Below are 25,065 nucleotides of genomic sequence, written 5' to 3' on the forward strand. Positions count from 1 at the left end.
AAACAAAAATAAAATATTAGAATTTTTAAATGCACAAAACATTTAACAAACAATATTTCACAGCATTAACTGGGCTACACAGCCCAAATTAAAAGGGGTTGGAAGTAGTGTTAAAAATATAAAAAATTAGCAGTGCAAATGCACATCTATCAAATAAAACAAAAATAAACAATGTTAACAACTGAAATAAATTATACAACAAATAGAAAATGAAATGCTGCAATTGTCCACTGCTTAATGGAATCAAAGCCTTCTGCAAAAATGATTGGCATAGAACAATGCAAGTTCCTATTATAGAGGAAACGAGCTTATGTAAATTCTGTACAAAGCTGCAAAGTAAAACATAATGGATATCATTATATGTAGTGATAACATGCTGCCTGGTCCTCAAAGTATTCCACCAGTACCAGTAATATCTCTATGAGATCACAGGTTCTATAATTTTCCACCTCTTTGAGCCCATCTGTCTTAATATAGAAGGCTTTACTCAGGCTGTGTGTACTCTGTGGTCGTTGTTTAAAAAAAAAAAAAATCAAAATTCTGCTCCAGGGTAATCCAAATTTCATAACTTTAGCTGAATTCTGCAACTTACATAAATTATGCATATTTGCATGATTTCTCATTCTGCTTAATTTATTCTTCTACTGCTAGACTTGGAGCAGGCAAAAGGCTCTCCAAGGTACTTAAGTGCTACTCTCTGACTGCCAGAAATCCTGATGAGCAACTCCTCTGGTTTCTCTCTGTAACCTTATGAGTAAGAAACTTTTTTTTAAAAGAGAGTTGATATTCTCGGAATGCTGAATTCTGTGGCCAAGGCCACCTTCTACAGTTTCTCTGTGCTCTTGCAGAATTACAACTTATACACAGCCCTGGATTTACTTTTGGGAGGAATCTGTATGTACTGGGAAGACAAACTGCTTGACTTCCTTGAGCTAATGTTACTCAAGACAATACTAGGAGAAAGGAAACCTAGGTAGGGCTAGCCCAAGGCACTGGGTTGCCCCAACCTGCAGTGCTGGACAGTTTGAGAGGAGCATGGCAGGATTGCTTGCAATGTCACAGAAGATGCTGCGGTGCAACTCCCAATCGTAAGCTGCTTTCATTGGTACCATGAAAAATATTGCTGCCACAAGTGACTCATTGGGTTGCATGTGCCTTTGGGCCTGCCTAGAACCTAGGCTGCCTTCTGGTTAAAAAGGAAGCCAACTAGCCTTTCAGTCCTCAGTTCTTTGATCACTAACATATAACTATATTTGTTAGTGTGCTCCCTGCAAAAGAATTCTTGGCAGCTAACTGTGTTCAATAAATATGTTACTGCAATATCATACTTCATTCTTACCAGAACCTCAAAACAACATTATGCATTTGTCTTACAAAACTACTAAAAAATTTGCCTTCACCTGAATTTTTTTTCTTTGCAATTTCCTGTAAACGAAACTTCTGTTTAAAAATTCATCTATTAAAAGTTCACGCAGAGCTAAAAAAATTCTTCTGTACATTTGTTCCCATATTCACTCTTAAATTAAACAGTCAAAAGAATGTAAGACAAAGGAAGGCTCCAAAAGACTGTACAGACGTGCAGAGAACCTTTTTGCAGCATTCTGTATGTTTGCTAAGTTTTGCATTTCTGGTACTGGGCACCCTTTCTTTCATGCTTCCATAACGCAGAAAAAAGGAGAAAAAACAAACTTTCAAAAACGGCTTGCTGTTCAAGTGCCCCCAATTAAGTGTTCCACTTACATACATAATTCATAGCACCAAGCTGTTTGACCAATCAGAGAGGTTTCCAGTAGCACACATGCACACGCATACTTCTGTACTGGTGTAACTATAATCCTACACAGATGTTTATAAACTTGCAATCTTGCATTAAAAAATAAGTGCATCAAGTATCTTTGTACATTCAAGTCACTTTCTAAGGCAAATTGTCTACCATAGGTACTCCCAACTGCTTTGGTATTTTGCTTCAGTAAACTTGACTGTGACTTGAGTGTTTCAGCATGCAAGTTTGTCAAATTTGAGAGGACTAGGTGGATTTTCACTGGGAGCATGCCTTAGACCAACATGCTTGTATGTTAAACTGAATGAGGTTCAAACTACTAGCATATATTGCCTAAGAGAATTATGTTAAGTGAGTATGAAGCATTTAAAAGTGAAGTTGCTAACAGCAAGTGAGTGTTTTGGATCTCATGTCCCTTCAAAGCCACGCTCAGTTTTGCTTATTTTTCTAGCTAATTTGTCACTAAATTAAAAATGCCCGCTCTTGCAATAACTCAGACTGATGCAAACGTACGTCTTTCTTTTTATGTGATGGCAGACTGCAGGAAGCAATACACTGATTGCTTTGAGAGTAATGCAAAACTATTTATTTTATTCTCCTCTACCTCTCTCTCTCTCTCTCTCTTTCTCCCTGTGTTTCTCTCAAGGGAAAATACCCCATAACCTGGCAGAAGTCAGCAGTGTTTGCTAGTGCATGGTTTCCAAATGTTCAGCGGAGATGAACCTGGATCTGCAGTTTTTGCAGTAATTTGAACCCTGTGGTGGGAATACTGTTATTTCCCATAGCAATCAGCAAAGACTGGAAAAAAAAAAAAGATTAGTGACTTGCATCACTGTGATACAGTATAGCATTTGGCAGGTATATATAGTTCAGCAGCTGAATTAGATGGATTACATTTTTTAAAAAGGTGTTTTCAAATTGAAGAATTTCTGGAAACAAAGTTTAAAGTTGTGAAGCATTGCTTTTTTTTTTTTTTTTTACAGTTCAATCTTGCATGCAGGGAAAGATTCATCTTGCATAACAACAGTGCTGCTGCTTGCCAAAACCATGATGTTAAGGTCCTGTTGTTTCTCATGGGTCTCTTGATACCATTCCCTCATCACCTCTGAATCATGGGTTGGGATTAAGGTCACCTGCAATACAAGAACAGAGGGCACATTAAGATTAGACAGAACAAATTATCAAGTCTCATATATAACATGGACCCCCTTTTTTAAAAAACATGTCTTACATATCTGTGGGGAACAACCAAGTGCAAGAGGCAAGGCCAGCCTAGGAGATCTTCCTGTCTGACGCAAAGGAAGAGATGGCACCCTCCTCCATTCCATGCACAAAAGCCAAATGGACTGGCAGATGAATCTTGTTTCAACAGTTGTGATGAGACAGCATCCTCCACTGTAGGTTTAGGGGCTGCTGGCCTAGAGGGTGCTGATCACAGGACAGTATCTTCCAGACTAGCTTAGGCGGTGCACAGCAGGCTGCATGACATGCACAGCTTCGCCGTTCAACACATTGCCATCGCTCAACCCCAGCCCAGCCCTTGCTGCATCTGCTGCCCAGGGCAGCTGCCTCACTCTGCCTAGTAGGGCCAGCCCCGCCAAGAAAACACCTTATCAGAAGAAGCCATGGATCCTGAGAAGCTGAGAAATCTCTCAAGGCAGATAGTCCTTCCCTCAACCAGAGATGACTGAGAATACACTGCAAATCTGCAGCCTCCAGAAACCTACAGCTGCAATAAGGGATTCTCTGCTGTCTGATGCGACAAGCTTTCCATGTTGGAATTCTTCAAAATTCTAAATGTACATTTGTAACTACTGCTACATTTTTGTATAACTGAAGGGCTCTCTAAAGATTACCCTAGCTATGTCAGACCTGTTTTGCCATGACCGAACTCTGCCCATGCGGTTGAGGTTTTAAACCTCACCCCAAAGTGGCTTACAGTAAAGCGACACCCAAGCGTATAGGATAAAGAGCTTTTTATATAATATTCGAGACCTTGGATTTTAATCATGATATCATGAATGTGAATGACAGAATGGACACATAGAAGCAAAGAGTTGGCTGGATCTGAATCGGTTTCATCTCTCATGTCCTCTGGTTCTGAGGCACGGCGTTACTCTGAAGAGAACTTGGCTTCAGACGGGTCCCAGGTCATCCTGCTTCACCGTATTCTCTAACTTCCTGGCCAGAGGATGTTGCTCTCCCATCACCTGACTCTGAGGATGAATCCCCCCCCCGCCCCCGCTACAGCTTCTCCTGCCCCTCAGCCACACAGGTCCATGAGATTGTAGAAACAGAAACTGACTGCAGTCCTTTGCTACCAGTAGGTAGTGGACATAGGTTCCTTTTTTTGGTCTTGCTATGCCATTAATCCATAGCAGAAGTAGTAATAGTCCTTTTCTGGAACAACACCTCTCTATAGGGGAATACGCCAGCCAGCACTTCCAGCAGTGTGTTCCTAAATTGCCTGATGTGACCCACTGTGAACTCTGTGTTGTGTCCACTTCCCTCAGGCCTAGTCAGAACATCATCCATGTGAGGAAAAATTAACATGTAGGCTGTGCTAAGTCCTGGGGATCTGTTTAACTTATTTATTAAAAAAATATTATTTCCATGGCTGAAAACTTGCATTGGCTTAATCAACAGACCAATCCAAGGGCAGATCAATCCAAAGGTGGCAGAGGAAGGAGAACCCAGGGCAGAGGAACCATCAAATCAAAATCCTGCTGCGCTGGTGTCCTCTTCGCGCTCGCCCCCCACCATTTCTGGGGGAATGTCAAGGAAATGGGAAGACTTTGGATCTGGTGATTCCAAAGCCTTTCCTGATCCATGTCCAACAAACACCCTTTTTGCTCTTACTGTCATCAGAGTGGCAAGTGAAGTGGAGGTTTATTTTATTTATATAAATATTTTTATTTATACTAAAACCCATGGACCTCCCTCTCTGTGATTGGAGAGGGGGATCTGCTAAATCCTATGCCCTTGGGACACCCGTTCACCTAAAGCAAAGGTAGGCAACCTTTTTGGGACCATGGGTGTATTTGGCAATTTGAAACACTGCCCTGGGCACCACCACAAAATGGATGCGCTGCAAATGAAAGCACTAGCCTGCAGCCACCTACCATCTTCATTTCCTAAGAATGTCTCTGAGCTCCAAGTGTGGTCCAGAGGCATTCATGGGGAAAGAAGATGAGAGCCACTAGAGGCCCTTGCTTCGCCTTGAAGCAATCCCAGCTGCCTGTAAAAAACAAATTAAAAGTGGAAGTAGTAGGGCACTTCGGTGGGGGCCCAGAAAAGTGAGGGCACACTAGGGTTCACAGGCCCCATGTTGCCTGCATCTGACCTCAATTAATTATGGGAGGTTAATTTTTAATTAGCAAGGGCAAATTTTAATCAATGGAGCAGTAACAGTTGTTTCTTTTTTGAGGCTATTTTTGTATTTGCGTTAGTATAATGACAATATTAAAGACAGACTTCTTTTTAACAACAAATGGTACTTTTTAAAAATTAAGTCTGCAATCCTATACCTATTTTCCTGAACTCAATGGGTCTTACTTCTGAGCAGGCATGCATAGGAGGGCCCTGTAAGAGAGCAAGATAGAAACTGGGGTGCTATAGGAAGCTGTGGATCACCTCCTCTGTGCCCACAGACATGAGCTATGAGCACGGAATAGGAGATCTCTTCACGGATCTTCTCTCCTCCACCCTCTCACAGCCACTGCAAAAAGTTTTTCTTACAAGGTCACAACTCGGGAGAGAAAATGGAGAGAGAGAAAAGGGGGTGTGCTGGTGGAGAGGACATGATTCGCAATATCCTATGGGCTCTCCAGTTATCTTCCTACCGACCAAAAGGTAAGTCAGCTAGATGGGCTCAGAGACCCATCTAGCTGCTTTTTGCATTTTAAACAAAGGCGAAATCGCCTCTGTCCTCCTCTCGCCCTGCCTGGCTCTTGCTGGCAGGGCTTAGGATAGGTGGAGGGCTCTGAACTTGCAGCCTTCTGTCTACTAGGAGTTCAATCCATCGGATGGCACCCTAAGTTGTTAAAAGGTATCTTAGGGTGGAATGAGACCTGCAAAATGGAGGCATCCAGTAACAAGTGGGACAGGGGTTACTTCAAGTGGGAAAGCAACAAGTGGGAGGGATTTTTGAACTTGGGTTTATAATACATTTTGGAAGCCACCTTGACAGGGATTTTCCCCTCAAGGCAGCATATAAATATTTTAAATAATAATAAATAATAACCCTTCCTCCATCAATCATTCCCCCCACAACCACTTCACTAAAACATTTTTCCCTTGCCAGACTTATTTCCGGTCTCAGAGCCAACACAACATCAACCCCCCCCCCCCCGCCCCCGGTAGGGGCAGGGTTATTAAAGAAAAGGAATGGGTGGAGGAAGGGTTTAGCAAACCCTCCCACGGACTGACTCTCATCTTGAAATCATCCACTTGCCCTCCACTTTACAGCTGTTTGGTGGTGACTAGCAACAGAACAAAAGGGTCTGCCCCTTCAGGTCTAGTTCTCCTCTTACACTTCCTTCAATAACTCAAGAATCCTTGTAAATCCTCTTACAAGGATTTGGTAATACGCAAAACTACTTACATTTTAAATACTTAATCAGTTAAACATACATTTCATAAACTAAAAATTATGCAATCAGTCCTCCTTAATAAATAAACATCTGTGGGAAATTTAAGGAACTGTTCTCATCTGTTGCTTTTGAACAGATTAACCCATTAAGGCTACAATCCCATTTTCCTGGGAGTAAGCCCCATTAAACTCAAAGGGGCTTACTTTTGAGTAGATGTATATAGCAGTGTTTCCCAACCTGGTTCCATCCAGATGTTTTGGACTACAACTCCCAGAATTCCTGACCACTGGCCATGCAGATTGGGGCTGGTATGAGTTGAAATCCACAACAACTGGAGAAAACCAGGTTGGGGAAGGCTGATATATAGGATTGCACTGTAAATGCAGGGTAAAATCCAACCTAAGTCCTACTTAGAGTAGACCCATTGAAAGGAATGAGCCTTAAGTTATTCATGACTAATTTAAGTCATTTCAATGGGTCTACTCTAAGTAGGACTTAGGTTGGATTTTCCTCAGGAGTTTTTATTGATGTGGAGCAAAGATCATCAGCATATGATGAAACACTTTTTTTACTTTGCCTAAACAAAGGTTGAAGACAGACTGCTGTCAAATACCAGGCACCTCTTGAAATCTTAGTTTAATGGTTTTCCCCCAATTCCTTTCACCTATTTTACTTTCAGATCTTAATTCACAAATAACTGGGGAGCCTACCTGCATGTTGCTTCCCCACTGAGCCTTGCCCTCCAGCAGGGAGTCCAGGACAGCCCTGCTCGGTTCTTCAGCAGCAGGATCATTCCCACTCACCACGTAGTAGGATGACCTCACTCTCTTGAAAAACTCTACATCAACATTCTTGCTATTGCTGTGGTTGGGAATGTAGACCAGATCTAAATACACAGGAGGTCCCGGAGGGACAGCTATAGACTTTGTTGTTTTGACATTTCCAGGTCCTTAAAAAAAATTAAAGACAAGGGTTATTGATGATAAAATGTTAATGCATACTGCCTACTACTGTGACCTTAGAAGTGACAGACCTGTCTCATCACACTCTGGTTGTGATACGTAAACGCATTCCCTGATGAATTTGTGTTGTCATCCTACTGAGTCACTAAATGAGTCGCTAAAATATGATAACTGTATCTCCAAAGATGGCTTAGTGAGGAGAGCAAGAGAGAAATATAAACTTGATGGGTATTTCAATGCTATTAAAATATTATACCTGTGTGCGCACGCATGTGTGTATTACACACACCAGACTTGTTATTTAACATGATCTACCAGATGATGATGTTTATATATATATATATATATATATATATATATATATATATATATATAATTTTATATATATAATTAAATTCATGTTGAATAACAAGATTAGTTAATTCAAGAATTAAAATGCAGAAATTGTGATGATTGAGTTGCCATTCAATTTTTTTAAAGGATTCTTCAATAGAATTTACCATACAATCCTTAAGGAGGCCCTTCTATGCATGATTTGATATGCAGTTGCCAAACTGGAAGAAACAGGAAGAACAACTATCCCAAATGCCAGTTCAAAGGCAGACCCAGGGTTAGGAACAGGAGAAGACTGACAAAGGCCATTAGGAAGAGGACACCAAGCTAAACCATGTACAACAGCAGCATCTAACAGGACATATAACGTCAGTAATACAGCTGCTGTGGGGCAGTGAGAACAGCAGTCTCCAAAGGTAACAAAAAACATCTGGAAAAGCTGGCAGGGTCTTCCCAGGGCATCAGGGAGCAGTATCCAGTGCTGTTCTTGCACATGTTGCCAGTACCACCACTTCTGTTCTGCAAACGGCTTCCAGCACTTGCAGAACAGCGCTTCCAGAACAACCTGAAGCAAGCAGAAATGCTAGTTTCTGGAAAGGGTCATGTTGGCAGAACTCTCATAAGGGAGCATAAGGGAGCTCCGCCTCCTTCCAGAAACAAGCATTTCCACTCATTTGGGCTTGCCCCTGGAAGTGCTATACCATAGTTCTGCAAGCAGTAGGGTCCACTTGCGGAATGGAATTGGTGAGGCTGGCCCTGCGTGGACCAGGAATGGTGGTCAGCTCCACCAGCAAATGGGCAGCACTGGATTCTGCCCAGGAGATCAATTGCTTAGGTTCAAAAGATTGAGGGTGTGTTTACACCATCACCTTCTGGGTTTCAGTATCCACTCTCATCAACCTCAATGCAACATTATTTCATTGTTTATATGATTTCACTTTTGCTGCTGCTTAATGCTCCTTTGCACAAAGATGTCCTCAATTTTGTTTTAAAAAGAGGGTAATTGGTGATCAGTATATGGACATTCCACATATGAGGAAAGTGAAACATAAGGAGGTTCAGTAGCACAATAATGGATGCATGCTAAACAGAGACAAAATAGGGGAAGAGCAAAGAACAAGTAAAATGGGCCTTGCACTGGGTGGGATACTGTACTATACCACCATTGTACTTCTTCAAAGGAGGACCACAGATCTTGAAAAATGATCTGGAAATATAGAAGTAATAGAGACAGGATATGCAGTATGCTTACCTCAAGCTAACTGTCAAAGTACTGAATAAAGATAGGATTCTGCAAGCAATATGGGAATCTCATGAAGGTAGAAACTGCTTATAAAATTAGCAGCATCTGATGCCTATCTTTCTTTCAGACATCATGGCCTCAGACACCAGCGGAGGCCACAACGAACATTGATTGCATCTATTTGTAGTTTGTTATGCACCCAGCTCTTTGTTACTTCCATTATACTAGGGATTCATGAAAATTCTGAAAGACTTTCCCATAGATTTTCCCTGTAACAAGAGATGGCTCTTTCCCCACTTTGCACTATAGTTCCTCCAGCAACCAATAAAATATAGGACTCTTTGATGAACATTTCTGCACTTTTTGTCTCCAGTAGATGTGCTGCCTGGCTAAAGACTTGGAAATCCTTTTTTCCTGCTATGTGTAAACTGAGAAAAAATACTGATTGTTAAGCAAAAGGAACGCTGCTTGTGGCCAACATGACAGTCTCTTCTTAACTATTGGGTGGCTTATCATCTGCATGTGATTAGGGTTGTGGTCATCCAGTTTTTTCTTCCCAAAATAGCAACAATGTACATGAGAAACATGGCAGCTATGTCTCTTCCACTACTCTGAAACAAATTCCATGGCACATCATGAAACATAACAACAGCATATTTACTGCACCGAAAGTGTGGTCTTTAAACACAGATCTCTGGAAGTACTAAATTAGGCTTGAGATACCCAATATATATTCATAGAAGTTTAGAGATACTGGTATGTTGCCCACACTCTACATGTTTGCTGTGGGAAACAGTAGTGTAAGTTTGGTATATCCACAGCAATCATGTCTGCCATGTAAAGTGCAGAACCATCCTGAGTCATTGTTTGGAAATGTTCACATTCTTAATATTTGAATGAATGAATGAATGAATGGCCTAAATAAATCTTTAATCAAAATGCTGTTGAACTGATGGGTGACATCAAAATTATGAAAAGCAGAAGACTCTGGTATACTTGATTTAAGGTTGCATTAATGGTCCTCATGTACAATGATTGCTTTGATCAACCAGTTATAAGCAGAGGGTTAAATCCAACATCACGTAAGCCACAACATTTCCTTTTCCTCTCCTCCACACTGCAGCCCTCCCCCCCATCTGCTCTGGAGGGTTGGGGGTGCATGAGGTGCTGCAGGGGGAGGGGAAAGCCATTCCGCTAGTGGTTTCCATTCCACTGGCTGATGAGTGGGATTCCATTCTGCTTGGCGGACGGGTTGGATACAATGCATAGTACAAAAAGACAATAGAATTCATTATCATTGTTAATTCCCTTTAGGTTATTACTTCATATCATAGGCTGAATTTGCAGTTGAAGCAAACACCTCTATGGGGTTGACCTTGCAATTTCTTCTTACCTGCAGTTGCAGTCTTTGCTGACTTTGATGTTGTAGAATTGGCTGCATTTTTGGTTTCCTTATCTTTCTCCTCATTACGGGAAGATTTTATCTCTGGAGTAGAGACATTTTTGGCAGCTTTCTCCACAGATTCCTTCTTCTTTGGAGAAGCTGTTCTTGAAACTTTATCCAATGATTCCTTCAAGCCAGCAGGCTTTGGTGAAGCCACCTGTTTTGATTTGCTGTCACTCTTCTTGGCAGGAGAAGAAGACTTGGTCTTGGTGCCCTGCTTTTTTGTTTTTGTCTTTTCTTTCAGATCTTTCCTCAAAGGTTTGCCTAAATTCTGATCAATAGGCAGGGCTTCTGGGTCTACCATTGAGACATCAGGGTGCCTAGGCGAAGGGCTACGATCTTGCATTGGGACTGGCAGAGGGTCAATGTGTTCATATGTGATGGTTTTATCTGTTGGAATAGTTTCAGATTCATCTTCTGAATCAATGTTAGCATCTGCTGTAATAGAAGGGCACTCTTCTGTTTCAGGGGGCACATCTGAGTCGGTCTGTGATGGAGCAGATTCGCTTACGGAGGTTGGAGGAGTTTCACCACATAGGCGGGTTTGCTGTTTGCCTCCTGAAGGTGGTGGTGCTCCTCCAGAATGAGTTAACGGCTTCTCTTGTTCCCGAGATGTTTCTTCACTCGCAAACCATTCTAAGGGGTTAGGATTGATAAAGGAAGGTGAAAGTTCTGTTTTGGGATGCTTGTATTCACAGGAAGTAACAAGGCATAAATCAACATCCTGACGGGTCTCTGGTTTTTCTGATGCAAAGTATTTATCAGCCTCATAATGGTAGCTAGCAGTGTCAGGTGATCTGATGGCTTTTCCAGTCACCTCAAAAGAGTAACTGACAGTCTCAGGAGATTTGCTAGTTTTTCCAGTGGTCTCATAAGAGTAGCTAATAGTTTCAGGTGATCTGTTAGTTTTTCCAGTGGTCTCATAAGAGTAGCTAATAGTTTCAGGTGATCTGCTAGTTTTTTCAGTGGTCTCGTAAGAGTAGCTAATAGTCTCAGGTGATGTTTTTCCAGTGGTCTCATAAGAGTAGCTAATAGTCTCAGGTGACTTGGTAGTTTTTCCAGTAGTCTCATAAGAGTAGCTGGCAGACTCAGATGACCTGGTAGTTTTTTCACAGGAATAATCAAAGGCTTCTGGTGACTTGGTGGCTTTTTCTGTTGTTTCATAGGAATATCTTTCAGCCTCAGGTGATCTGGTGGTTTTCCCTGTTGCTACATAGGAATAATCAAGAGCTTCAGGGGATCCAGTGACTTTCTCTGTTGTTTCATAGGAATAGCTAACAACCCCAGGTGATCTGGTGGTTTTTCCAGTTCCATTATAAGAGTAATTAAGAGCTTCAGGTGATCTGGTTGTTTCCTCAATGAGTTCCTGTTCTGTACAGGCTGGGAGCTCTTGACTATGTTTTGTTAGAGCATCTTGAACTACTGAGGTATGATAGCCAAATGATTTCTCCGGAGACATGTGCAATGATAATGGAGGTGAGTGGCAAGCACCAGTTGTTTCTTTCATCACAGGAGGTGAATCTGAAAAACTAGGTGAGTATAAAGGAGAGGATTCCCGTGGTGTTAATGGAGATAAGTCAGATTTTGGTGAAAGTTTTTCTCCCAGGCTGTGCATTTTTTCTGATGGAAATACAGAATGTAATGGCATATCATTAGGCTGTGTAACACCTGATACAGTTTCTTCATGCAGTGGAGAACTTGCCTGTGATGGTGTGTGAGCAGAGGAGGAAGATGGTGAAGCTTCTATCTGAGATACTGAAATAACCTCTGAAATATCCTTTTCATGGCCATAACATGTTTGCTCCACTGGTGATATTTTATGTGGAAAAGAGTGTTCCTGCATGTCTGAAGGGCTATAATCAACTTCAGTTGGACCATTTTCAGATATATGATGCACAGCGGCACCTACAATGGGATGTTCAGGAGACTGTCTACTAAAGTCCATTGCCAAAGACTGCTCAGGTGAATCTTGTCCAAATTCTACTGACATAGTTGATTGTTCAGGAGACCTATGATCTTGAACAGGTGTCCTTGATTTTGCTGTTTTAGGGGAGAAATCTGGGGGAGAAATGGACATAGGTCTTGGGCACTCTTCTTTAGATGGAGACATTTCTGTTTCCTGAAATGTTGTTGGTGTTTGTACAACAGATACAGAAAGAGAATCGTCTACTTCAGTAGAGTGAGGAGATCCAACCTCAGCATGCAGTGAAGGAGATACATCATCAGTGGTTGGTTCTGGGAATGAACTAGTAGCAACAGATGCTGTGGAAACAGAAGCAACTCCTTCAATATGCGAGTAAGTGTCTTCTGCTACAACTTCATCAACAGGTGTTGCAGATTTATCAGAGACCGTGCCTTCAGAAATTGACATTTTAGTGTCTTCTTTGAAACAGCTAAAATGACTAATATCTACCTGTGTAGGAGAAACCTCTCCTAGCTTCCTTTCACCCAAAACCAATGCAGGCTGAGTTTCTGAAGTTTCTAAGTCATCCTTTTTCTTTTCCAAGACAAATTCTGATTTTGGTGATGTAAGCTGCATGTCTTTTTCAACTTGTTCTTGGAAAACGCTTGTAGAAGTCTCTTCAGAAACTGGGCTCTTCTGCAAGGGAGACCCATCTTTTTCACTTTTCTCTTCAAAGGGACTCTCAGCTTCTCTGACAAGAGACTTTACATCAGCACTCAAAAATGCATCATAGGAAGGCTCTGAACCTATCAATGGTGGGCTTCGTAAAGGTGAGAGCACTTTTTCAAAAGGTGATTCAGAGTCAGGCACTGGCTCATCCATTGGGCTTATTCTATGTTTTGCAATATTATCTTTGGCATCACTAACTTCAAAGCTGATTGGTGCTTCTGTTGCTTTTCCAGAAATCTCAGATGGAAGTTGACTTGATTTTTCATCTGTGGGAGACTGATAATAAGGTGTGTGCCCAGCACTACCAGCAGCTGATTGTGAAGGGGACACCACTTCTAATGTTTTATCGTCGGGGCTGGGACAGTGCTCTTCGTGAGCTTCATGATGTTTTTCGGACAGTGCTGTGAGAGCTGCAGGTTCGGATGTCGCTTTAATCTCATTGGGAGTCAGGGAAAAGTTCACACTACGTTCACTAAGAGGTGTTCTAGCAACTGGTGATAGAGGGGCTGGGCTTTCATCTGGACTCTTAGTTGGACTATGTTTCTCATCAAGAGCTTCTGAAATTTCTAATTTACTAGTACTTTTGACTTCATTTTCTCGTTGGCGGTACAGATCTTGGAAGGAAGATTTGCTGAATCTGTCTTCCTCTAAGGAAGAAGGTGGTGAAATGGTAGAAGCTGAAACATTATAGTCTTTGCCTTCAGTAGCATCTGTCTTGGATCCTTCAGATAACCCATTGAAAGCATCAGGAAGCGGTGCAATTTTAGGCTTAGTAAAATCTTGACAGTACAGTGCTGACTCATACTTAGTAATGTTAACATATTCTTGGGAAGGGGATTCACTTTCCTCATTATTAGTTTCATCACTCATCACATCTCTTGGAGTTGACATTTCATCCATTGGAGTTGGCTCACTGGATATTTCAATAGTAGACTGGGTGTAACCTGAAGTAGCAGTGAAGTCCTCAGGCTGGTCTTCTCTGTTTTCTTCATCTGAAACAGTTGCTTCACTTTCCGAACCACCAGGTAAAGTTTCATCATGGATTGAAGATGCTGGTTCCTTAGCTGGAGATTGAGATTCTGAGTGCTTTGTTGGAGTGGTTATATGCAAGCCATATTTATGATCAATCTCATCGGCTTCTGCTGCTTTGTCCACAACAGCCATAACATAGTCCTCTTCAACTTCTATTTTTTCAGTTTCCTCTTCTTCATCTTTGACATCCTCAGTTTTGTCTTCTTCCTCAGTCTCTTCTATTTCTGCCTTTTCAACTGTTTCATCTACATTTTCTTCATCTCGCTCTTCACCCTCTACTTTAAATTCTGCTTTTTCATCATACTTTAAACCTTTCATTTTCTCATACTCTGATATTGCAGTCATTTCTTTTTCAGTCTCCCCTGTTTCTACTGTATCCTTCATATCTTGCTTTTTGAGGCCTAGTGGTACCTCTTCTTCATCATTGTCACCTTGTTCTTCAGCTTCTTCTGTCTCAGCCTTTTCTTCATAATCACCTGCCTCAGAAGATTCTTCAAAACCTGTTCCTTCATCTTCAAACTTTTCATTGTCATCAACCCTGTCCTTTTCTACAGGCTCCAGCTCTTCAGGAGTTTGTTCACATTCTCCCTCAGGTTCAGTGGTGGTTATGCCTTCATCAGGAGAATCAGCAGGACCTTCCGTTTTTTCTTTCTGAACTTCAAAATCCTCCTTTTGTTCTATATCCGTTACCTTGCCTTCATTTTCTATTATATCTACCTGAGGCTTTCTTTCCTTTACCACTTCAACTTCTTCAGCTTTTAATTCTTCAAAGTCTTTTGTTAAGTCCTCTGGTGAAGACATGAGCGATCTCTCCACTTCAAGTTCTTTTCCAGTAGCCGCTATACCTGCAGCTGCTACCGTTGCTACCGTTGTAACAGCTCCCAAAGCAGTCGCTCCGGCTGGTGTTTCGGTGACCTTGATGTCTTTCTTCAGTGGCTTGCTTTTAACTTTTTCCTTTGGTTTCCCAAGAAGCCCACTTTCTTTTTTGACAGACTCTTCCTTCTTTTGTGGCTTAGGCTTTGTTGCAGTCTTTTTTGACTCAGGCAAAGAAGCAGATGTTTTCTTTGTTTCTTTAAGAAGCTTCTTGGGCTCTTTCTTTTCTTCCTTTTTAACTTCTTTTTTCTCTTCTTTTTTAGATTCTTTTAGAGGAGCATCTTTCTTTGATTCTTTTTTCACATCTTTCTTGGTATCTTCCTTTTTAGGCTTTTCCTCTTTCTTAGCTAGGATTTTTTCTTCTCTCTTAGGCACCTCTTTCTTTGGCTTTTCTTTCTCCTCTTGCTTTTCCTCAGATTTTACTTTCACTTCCTTTCTCACATGCTTCTCCTTTATTACTTTTGGTTTGACATCTGCTGCTTGTTTTTCAGTTGTTTCAGATTTCACAAGCTGCTGTTCCTTGGCTGTCAAATCTTTTTCTGTCACAGAAAGCCTAGTCTCAGCTTTTGCTGGTTTATCTTTTTTTACTGTGGGTTTTTCCTTACTTTCTACTTTTTGAGTCTTTTCAGGTGGACTAGATTTCCCTATGTCAGGTGCCTCCTCTTTTGATTCTTTTCTGACAGTCTTGCTAGATAGTGTTTTTGTGGCAGGTTTGAGACTTTCCTTACTGTCTGTTCGCTGTTTAAGTTTTGCTTGTTTTACTGCTGGACTCGCCATATTACCAGTTAGATCTTTCTGTGTAACTGTTGGTTGCTTAAGAAAGTCTAAATGTTTGAGTTTTTCTAGTCCATCTAGAATGCTATATTGGGAGCTGTTTCCTGGAAAAAGAACTCTGATTATTTTTTCAGCAGGGTTCGCAGGATGCCATACAATCAAAGATGAGATTGAAGTCAAGTAGGAAACTGGGATGTCCACCTCTTGACCATTTGGTAGTACCAGTTCAGCTTTATCTTTGTTTGTACCCGTCCACTGATGCATGAAATATTGCATCTCTTTGCTGTTTTTGACTGGGTTGAGCACATACATTTCAAGCTTTCCTACTCCCATTTTTTGAAAAAGGATAATGGGTTCAGCATTGTTTCCCACATTTCTAAAAAGTGGTTCTGGTTTCATAGACAGCTTATTTAAGTACTGCAGTGTAAAACAAGCCTCTTCTACACTTCTTTTTAACTGAAAATTGGGATCAGGGTTTCCTAGGCTTTCAGGGACATTAAGAAATACAACTCCTAAATCAGGTGATATTAGATTTTTCATCCAGTCACTGTTTGTAGTAGAGCCTTGAGATTGCTCCTCTTCTAATTCAGCTATTTTCCGCTGCAGCATGCTATTAATTCCTGGCAGGTTATCATCTCCAATGTGGGTGAGCAGAATTGAATCCACTCTGTCCAAATGTCGGATGAGTTTCCAGAAGCAAGATTTTCTCTCTGACCCTCCATTGATAAGCATGTTGAATCCATTAACGGCAAACAATGCAGAATCTCCTCTTCCACCTGGGAAAATGTAACAGCAAGGTTTAGAAAGCTTCAGAAAGCCTCCTGATGTTGGTGGCTCCAAGATATCAAAAGGTGATGGAACCTCCACTGATTCTGACAGGTACTCTGTGAATTCAGAGAGTCCTTCCATTTCAGGCAAGATAGAGGCAGAGTTGAGTTTAATGTTGATAAAATCTTGAAGGTTATGTCTTTCAAGGTTCGAATTCTTCCAGTCTCCTTCCTCAGGACAGAAAAGTGTCAAGCTGGCTTTATTGGCAGGGTGAGTAGTGCTCAATAATTCTCCAATCTGGAGTTGGAAAACACAAGGGGAAATATTATGTAGTAATTCACACTGAATCGAATTCACTTCCCATAAAATTAAAAGGCTGTTTTCAGGATCCCTGTAAGCCTGAAAGTCAAAAGGGTTCCTTCTTGTACTCTGTGACAGCAATAGAAAGAAATCCAATGTTCTGAGTTTTTTATGTACTGGCAAGTCTAGAAGAGGCCTGCACAACCTTTAACACACAAACCAAACACAACCCATTAGCCATGTGACAACCCCCCATCTCTGTTTTTGCAGTCCCAGGCAGACAGCAAAACACAGGGGAGTTACTGAGCCACTGATGAGCTGCCATAGGTTTGGTTTGGAGAGTCATAAGCTGCGAAGGCCTGTTTTTAAACTATAGTAGTCCTGGTACAAACACCTTCCCATATATCCTCCTGATCATCAAATATTCCTCCAGCTGGCGGACAAGCTGCTACCACAGGGGACATGAGTATGCTGTGTACTGTGATCCTAGGCAGGAATGAATGATTAGTTACCTATATGTAAGGCTTAGACCCCATGTTAGCAGTTATGGCCAGGTATGTTGCCCCACTCACAGTTAGGAAGACCAGCTAGGAAAAAGGGATGTAGGCATTTTCCCCAAATTATAATTGATTGATTGTATTTTTATCCTTCCTTTCTGAAGCCAACCAAGGTGGTTAACTAAATATTCAGATAAACAACTATAATCAGATAAAAACATAGTAAAACAGGGATCTGTGGGCACATTTGGAAATTGGAGAAACTGCTGTGAGCACCACCACAAAATGGCTCCCATTAAGGATGTGGCTAGTCACATAATGACTGACATGGGAGCCTGGCTAGACAAAAGTGAGCTAAAAGGGGCACGGGAGAGCAGCAGTGAAGCTAGAGGCTGGGAGGAGGAAATAGCAAGGCAAAAGGGTAAAGGGGAAAGAAAGTGCAACGCTAGGGGCTGGGAGAGGAGAAACAGCAAAGCAAAGAGGTGGGGAGAGAAACAGCGAGGCTAGAGGCTGGGTGGGAGGGGAAAACAGCAAGGCTACAAGGTAGAGAAAGAGCAAGGCTAGAGGCTAGGAGGGGGAGAAACAGCGAGTGAAAGAGGAGGGGAGAATAGCAAGGGTAGAGGCTGGGAGGGGGAAATAGCAAGGCTAAGAGGTAGAGGGGAGAGAAAGAGCAAGACTAGAGGCTGGTGGGAGGGGGAAACAGCAAGGCAAAGGGGTAGAGGAAGAGCAAGGCTAGAGGCTAGGAGGGGGACAAACAGTGAGCTAAAGAGGTGCAGAGAATAGCAAGGCTAGAGGCTGGGAGGGAGGGGAAAATAGCAAGGCTAAGGGATAGAGGGGAGAGAAAGAGCAAGGCTAGAGACTAGAAAGGGAGATAAAGATGACTGCCCAAACATTTTCCAAGGGTTTTCTTAAAACATTTTTTAAAGGGGACAGGGATGGGAGAGCTTGGTGGGTGTCCTGTGGGCACCATGAAGCCTGATGGCACCACACTGGGGGCCCCTGTAGTAAAACATTAAAAACAACCTTAAAAACCATAACAATAATTTAAAAAGCCAAATCAAGAAGATGTATCTTGACCTCCTTCCTGAAGAGAGAGTGGGGACCAGTCACAGCTCTGAAAGGGGTATGTTCCATAGTAGAATGCCTATGAGGATTTCCTCAACAAATGCATAGCTGTGCTGGGAGAGGCAGGATCATGCGAGGTGTTTTTTTAGTCATTTCTATCCATAGGCCGGGGGACCCCAATGTATACATGGAATTCTCCCCCAATGTATTCTCTGTTTATTTCAATGAAGGAGGCACTTGCACATGAATAGATATGCATACATAGCTGTTCTCTCCAATGAAATGAATGAGAAAACTTGCATACAGAGAGGTTGTGTATGCACACTGTAGTGCACATAGGACTCAGGATCCAAGTGACAGTTTAGAGAGGGCTACAGTTCATATGACTAGCAGGTAGGCATGAGAGATAGGGCCTTTTCCATGGCGTCACCCAGAATTTAGGAGGTTAGCCTGGCCCCATCACTGCTCACTTTTAGAGCTAACCTACTCTGAGGCTGTTCACACAACAAACTAACCCACACTCAGTGGCTGAGTGTGAGTTGTTACTGAACCGTGGTTTGTTTGTTGAACCATGGATTGGCATGTTGTCTGAGCCCAGGACGTTTTCCACAGGGTGGCTTGTTTATCATGCAGTGTGGCTTGTCAACCACCCTGAACAACCCAGTTCTCAAGGTAGCATATTCAAGAAAAATAAGCCACACTGCATGGTTAACAAGCCACCCTACAGAAAACACACTGCGTTCGGACAACACATTAACCCACAGCTCAACAAACAACCCACAGTTCAACAACTGACACTCAACCACTGAATGTGGGTTAGCGTGTTGTGCAAACTCAATCTCTGTGACCCAATTTTCATGATCGCAGAGAGGGAAATAAGCCATGGTGACTTATTTTCCCCAACAATTGTGGCAGTCAGACTTCCTTAATTACCCTCACTGGCCTGGCTTGCTATGTTGTCTAAACCCAGGTGGCGTGGCTTGTTTGAGGGGGCAAGCAACCCTCAAATAGTCCATGGGCTGTTGTTGGGTTATTTGAAGGTTGCTGCCCCACTAGCACCCAAACAAGCCAGCCACCCAGGTTTAGACAACACAGCAAGCCACACCAGCAAGTGTAATTAGGGAAATCCCACTGGCACACACGATGGGGGAAATAAGCTACTGTGGCCTATTCCCCTTGCTGCAGTTGTACCAACTGGCCCAATCACCTTAGCTGCACAGCTGTGGCCTGGAGTGCGGGATGTTCCATCCCACGCTACAAAGTAAAACAGAAACAAATGGGACATTTTTTGGCAATACAAATTGTAGGCACATGGGGGGGGATTTGGATCAAGACCATAGTAGGGGAGAAACTGGGGAACCTCATACTCGCAATTTGTGTGTGTAAACCCCCACAATCAAGACCCAAATTACACAGTTAATGTACAATTCAGCCCTTAGATGAACAGTGAAACTGGTATTGCTCCTGTCCAGTGGGTGCTTTCAGGATATTTCTCAATTAGCTTTTATTGTTGGTTGCCGTTTTTAATATTTTGTCATAAAACTGTGTTTTGCTCATTGTAATTGTTATTCCATTGCTGTTTGATTTTTGTTTTATGATTTGTAAGCCCCCACTGGTTATACTGTGTATAGAAAGGCAGGATAGAAATGCCATAAATAAATAAAAATAAAATAAAAATTCAGTACACTAAAACAGGGGTGGGCACAAGAAAGATCAGGATCTACTGGTAGACCTCCTGTTTTGCAATAGATTGGCAAGCAGGTCCAACTCCCAATTGTTAAACAATAGCAATCTTTAGGTCGAAACTACATTGTTAGAATCCCTGATCTGTAGTAACTCAGATGTGGATTTGTATTTGCAGATCATCCAGTGTGTGGCTCATGGGATGCAATAGAAAACTGGTTCTGTCCCCCAAGCCACCTTTTTTGCATTTGGCTCAAGTTGGTGGATCTTGGTGTTTCAGTGAAGGAGAAGGAGAAGAAGATCCTCTTAGCCTAAAGTCTGTCCTTCCCTGCACTAAAGAGATGGTTTAGGTCAGACTGCTAGTTGGTTAGACTGAGAAGCTTGATCCACAAACTTAATTAGCCAGAGAAATGGGAAAGGATGATAAACAAACATAAAATATACTCATTTGCTTCAGAGATCAAAGCACTTGTTTTTTTTCTTAAATATAGAACATGTTTACTTCCTTTGGAGATCCAAGTGCTTGCTGTTTCTTATGCATTTTAATATATAATATTTTTCATTATTTGTTTTGAAAGTAACAGTTAACAAAGTCACAGAAAACAACTGCAGATGTTTTGCCCCTGAGAAATAATCTACCCTGTGTGCATGTGTGTGTGTGTATAATGAGATAGTAAAAAAAAGAGAAAAAGTACTACAATAAAGATGACTGAAGAGCTGCACTGCGTTCATATGTCACTAAAACAGAGTAGATAACCCATCTTACAGACACATAAATAGATCCTGTCTAAATGTCAAGCAGAGCTTTAGCAGAGAAACCAAACCACTATTATTAAAAACAAATAAGAAAGGTAGTGAACAGGAAGAGTAAACACTCCAAGATATGAGAAAAATGCCAAGACAAGGTACCTGGTTTTCAAAAAGATTGTCAAATAGATACATTTATCAGAGATCGTGTACATTAAAAAAAATGTTTCTTTATGAAATGACTGGATGTGTCAGCTCTCGAATAACTCTGGCAATACTGCTGCCTTTCTCCTGTGAAGGCTGAATCCTGTGAAGGAGGCAAACAGCCATAATTGAAGCCAGCGGCCATTTTTTAGTGTGCAAGAATTGCGGTACCTCTAGACAACTTCTAGAATAACATTTCATTTTCAGTGTTGTCCCTCATGTTCCTAGAACAAATCTGTACATGTCTCCCACACATACACATGTTTCTTCTTTTTAGAATCGCAGTGCCAAGTGCGCCTCCCCACAGCCACACACTGTTAATAAAATACTACACTTGCTCAGTTGCATCTAAAATAAGGATGGACGGATCAGACTGTTTTTGGTCTGTTTTGCTTGTATTTATTCATAAGTCTGTCCCATCTTATTTCTGCATTAATATGCAGTGTTGGGGGGGGGGTGTCTGAAAGAAATCTGCACAGATTCCCCCACCCACTCTCGGTACTAAAATAAACATTTTTACATCCATTTTGGTATATTCAGCTTTTTAGCCAAAAACTGCATCACAGAATTTGGAGAAACGTGGAATCAGAAGGATAACTGCATTCTGAGCTGCACATGAGTTCAGGTTGTGCAGATCAGGTGAATTCGCTTCCAAATGTGGTCCAAACAAAATCCTTGAGCTTCTAAAGACCAATATAGGTTGCGCATCTAAACACCAATATAAATCTAAACACCAATACAGCTTCAGGTAACACTGTCAGCTGAAAAAGGGTAGCATGAACATCTTGAGACAGAATCATGATGTGGCCTAGCCCTAGGATTGTGAAATAGCCAGGTAAACTTAACATCTGATACAAGAAGTTGGCAGATTAAGGGCGCAATCCCATCAAGATAGCCACCAGCCTCCAAACTTGGAGGGTGGAGACTATCCAACGCAGGGCAGCTGGAGCACGGAGGGGGTCCTCTCCTCTGTGCTCCAGCCACCCTGAAGTTTTGGTTAGAGGTGCAATTTCACATGTCTAGAGGGGTCTTCAGAGCGGGAAGGGGGGAGGGTGTGCAGTGTATAGGAAACCTCATAAAGCAACTTCCACACAGTCTCCTCCCCTCACTTGGGACTGTGCTCTTTTTCGCCTTCTCCATGCTCTGTTTCCAAGCATGGAGAAGTAGCTGGCACAGAGAGAATCGCACTGGCTACAAGGTGGGGAGGGAAGGGAATGCAATTTCTGGGACTGAGCTCAGAGCCAAGGCTCCAACCTCAGTTCCCATAAACTGAAAAACCCTAAGGCCTTCTAGACAGTGTCTAGTGGCCATAGGATTGCTCCCTAAGTTAAGAATGCTCAGAAAATGGAGGAACAAGTCATAGCTAAGAAGAGGGATACTTTGGTCAACCCAATCACCAAAAGGCTTGTGCAACTTTAATAAGATACATGGGGGGGGGGCAGTAGAGTAAAATTCTAGTTAAGGGTGCAACCCCAACTATGCTGGCTGGGGAATGCTGGGAGCTGTAAGACTTTTTTCTGTATAAACATGGATAGGATTGTGCCCTAAATGGCAGCAGATTGCCCACAATGTTGACTGCATGAAAAAAGGCTAGTCTGAATGCACATGTACAGTTTGCAGAAAGCTGGGAGAGGAGGCAATCCCCAAGTTCACTGATTAGTTACAAACACTCTGGGAACCATTAGTAATGGAGAAACATAGCATGACTGTTCTTTGGAAAACTAAGTTTGCAATATACCTTACATAGAAATCAAGTAACAGTTACAAAGATATGTCTTCTGCAACCATACCAGAAAACTTAAGAGGATGCCTTACTTGGAGTGGCACAAGCATTTGCAAAATATCCCATAGAACTAGGCTTCCCACCCTATGGATTTAAATGGGGCTTAGGTCTGTTAAACTTTAACTGGAGCCACTCTATGTCTATCTATCTGTGTTATAAAAATACATGATTCAGCTTGACAGTCTGTTTACCATAGGTTTCTTGCCTTACAGGAATTTGCAGACACTATGCATTAATTTCAAGACAACATAATGTGTAGAGAAACTAACAAATGAAAAACTGTAGGCATAGATACTACTTAACAGGCAATCATTCTTTTTAGATAGTTGATATGCATGTTGCCATTTTGGGAATGTGGTTGATTTAAATGCTATGTAGCAAAAACGATGAGGTATTTAGTAAATGTGCCAACAGCAAATAATATATACTATTGTTTGTGGAACAAGATTAACAGTGATGTACAGTGGGCCAAAGCCCAGGCCATCACCCTATTGGTAGAAGCTGCTTTCATTTTAGAAGTATTTGCATCCCTCCTGGCTGTAGAGAAAAACTCTGGAAATGTCTGAGCTATGTCTGTTGAAATTCTGGAAACTTTGAGCCAATTCCACTTTATTTTTTAGACATGGGTACAGAACATACCTGGGTTTAAAGGGCAAAATAAACTTGCAATATAATTAGCTGTGAATGGTGCATATTAAGTGTTAAAAACTGTTTTCTTCACTACATATATAGAAGTGACAAGTGGGAAAGGAACCTGTTTCCATATCCCTTTCTTTAGTTTTGTTTCGAATTGCTTCCTTGAATGCAGAAAGAAAATAGCTTAAGGAAGGACCATTCTTTGTGGGTCTTAGGATCTGGTTTGAATGTATATTTGTAATATAACGGACTGAAATATAACCATGCTTTAGGAAAAACCCTAAAGTAGTGCAACCTGAGGCCCTGCACCAATCTTAATGCATCTGGGTCCTCCCTAGCTTGTTTGTTGCTCTGTATTTGCTACTATCAGGGAAAAATATGTGTTAGCAATTGCTAAATAGTATCATTTTAAATATAAACTATACCACTTATATGCATTGATTATACACATGGATTAAGTATATATTTGGTGGAGAATACAGCAGCCAGGGTCCTTACAGATCCTGGCCCTAGGAATAATATACCTATCCATTTAAAGTTGCATTGGTTTCCAGGTTGCTTTCAGACACAATTCAAGGTACTTGTTTTAACCTTTAAAACCACACAAAGTATGGCCACTGCTTACTGTGACGGAATGCATCTTCCTACATCTTCTTACTTGTATACTGATATCTTGTGAAGAGGCCTTTTCACAAATGTCCTTGCTTTCTGATGTGCAGCTGGTGCTATACAATCCAAGGCCTTCTTAGTGCTGGCACGCCACCTACAAATTTCCCTTGCCCAGAGAGAATGTACCTGATTATGTACTTCCCTTTCTACCCTCAACAACCTGGTGAAAACAATTCTGTCTTGCTGGAGCTTAATTAATTCACGATTAGGCAAATGTTTTCACCTGGAAAAAATACATTTTTTGGACTTAGTGACTGATTTATTATGCATTTTATAATATGATCTTAGTATCTTTGTTATTTTGTTGCCGACCTGTTTTTATTAAGTATATAAATCTACAAAATACATACGCAAATATCTAATGCTGATGAAGACAAAGACACTTAATGGAGCTTTGTCACATTAGGTGAGAGTAGCAAATGCTTAAAAGACAAACCTCTTGGTCTGTGAAGATCTCAATAAAATTCTGAAATGAGAAAGAGCCAGACTGAAGAATGAGTTCGCCTGTATTTTCAAAGCTCTGCCCAGTCAGTACCAGAAGCTTGTGTCTTGCAGCGTCTGTGATCATTAAACGCACCTGTGGTAAAAGGTAAAAACAATGCCTTTGAAACATTTCCTATACCTGATCCTTTCTGTACAGATAACTTCTACAAGACTCAAATCATCATGGATTCAAAGAATTTATACATGATTTGCTTTGCATTTTGTTTTTCCAATAACACTGAAACACTCGAGGAGCAGAGGCAGAGGGGGAAGGTTTGTAAATAAATAAATAAATATAAAGTATAAGCAAAGAGAGGGAGGTAATTATCTGTCTCTAACGAAAATGCATACCCTACCCCATCAGCTTACTTCTCAGGTCAGCTTCCACTCAAATACAAACCTTGATAACAAACGCAAAATAAACTATAACCCCAAACAGCGGAAGTAGCATAGTGGAGACAATGATGTTAAACCAATCGGGTTAGAAACTGCAAAAAAATAAACACAGCCAATAAAACCAAGTCAGTTAACATTTAAAAGACTTGGGAACACAAAAATCTTTGCT

At 41.5% G+C, this 25,065-nt stretch overlaps 1 protein-coding gene across 1 annotated transcript in view; it reads right to left on the reverse strand.

Annotated features, from left to right (window-relative positions):
• MAP1B (microtubule associated protein 1B) overlaps positions 1–25,065 on the reverse strand; it is a 96,940-nt gene continuing 71,875 nt past the window's right edge. Inside the window, exons 4-7 of the mRNA XM_084833509.1 lie at positions 24,454–24,594; positions 10,304–16,730; positions 7,083–7,321; positions 1–2,913 (exon numbers count right to left, since the gene is read on the reverse strand). Coding sequence (XP_084689635.1) covers positions 2,758–2,913; positions 7,083–7,321; positions 10,304–16,730; positions 24,454–24,594 — 6,963 coding nt within the window. The 3' untranslated portion in view covers positions 1–2,757. The remainder of the gene's footprint in view (positions 2,914–7,082; positions 7,322–10,303; positions 16,731–24,453; positions 24,595–25,065) is intronic.

This window comes from Heloderma suspectum, chromosome 2, assembly GCF_057233095.1.
Source record: "Heloderma suspectum isolate Gila_16-S chromosome 2, 16-S_ref, whole genome shotgun sequence".
Classification (NCBI taxonomy): Eukaryota; Metazoa; Chordata; class Lepidosauria; order Squamata; family Helodermatidae; genus Heloderma; species Heloderma suspectum.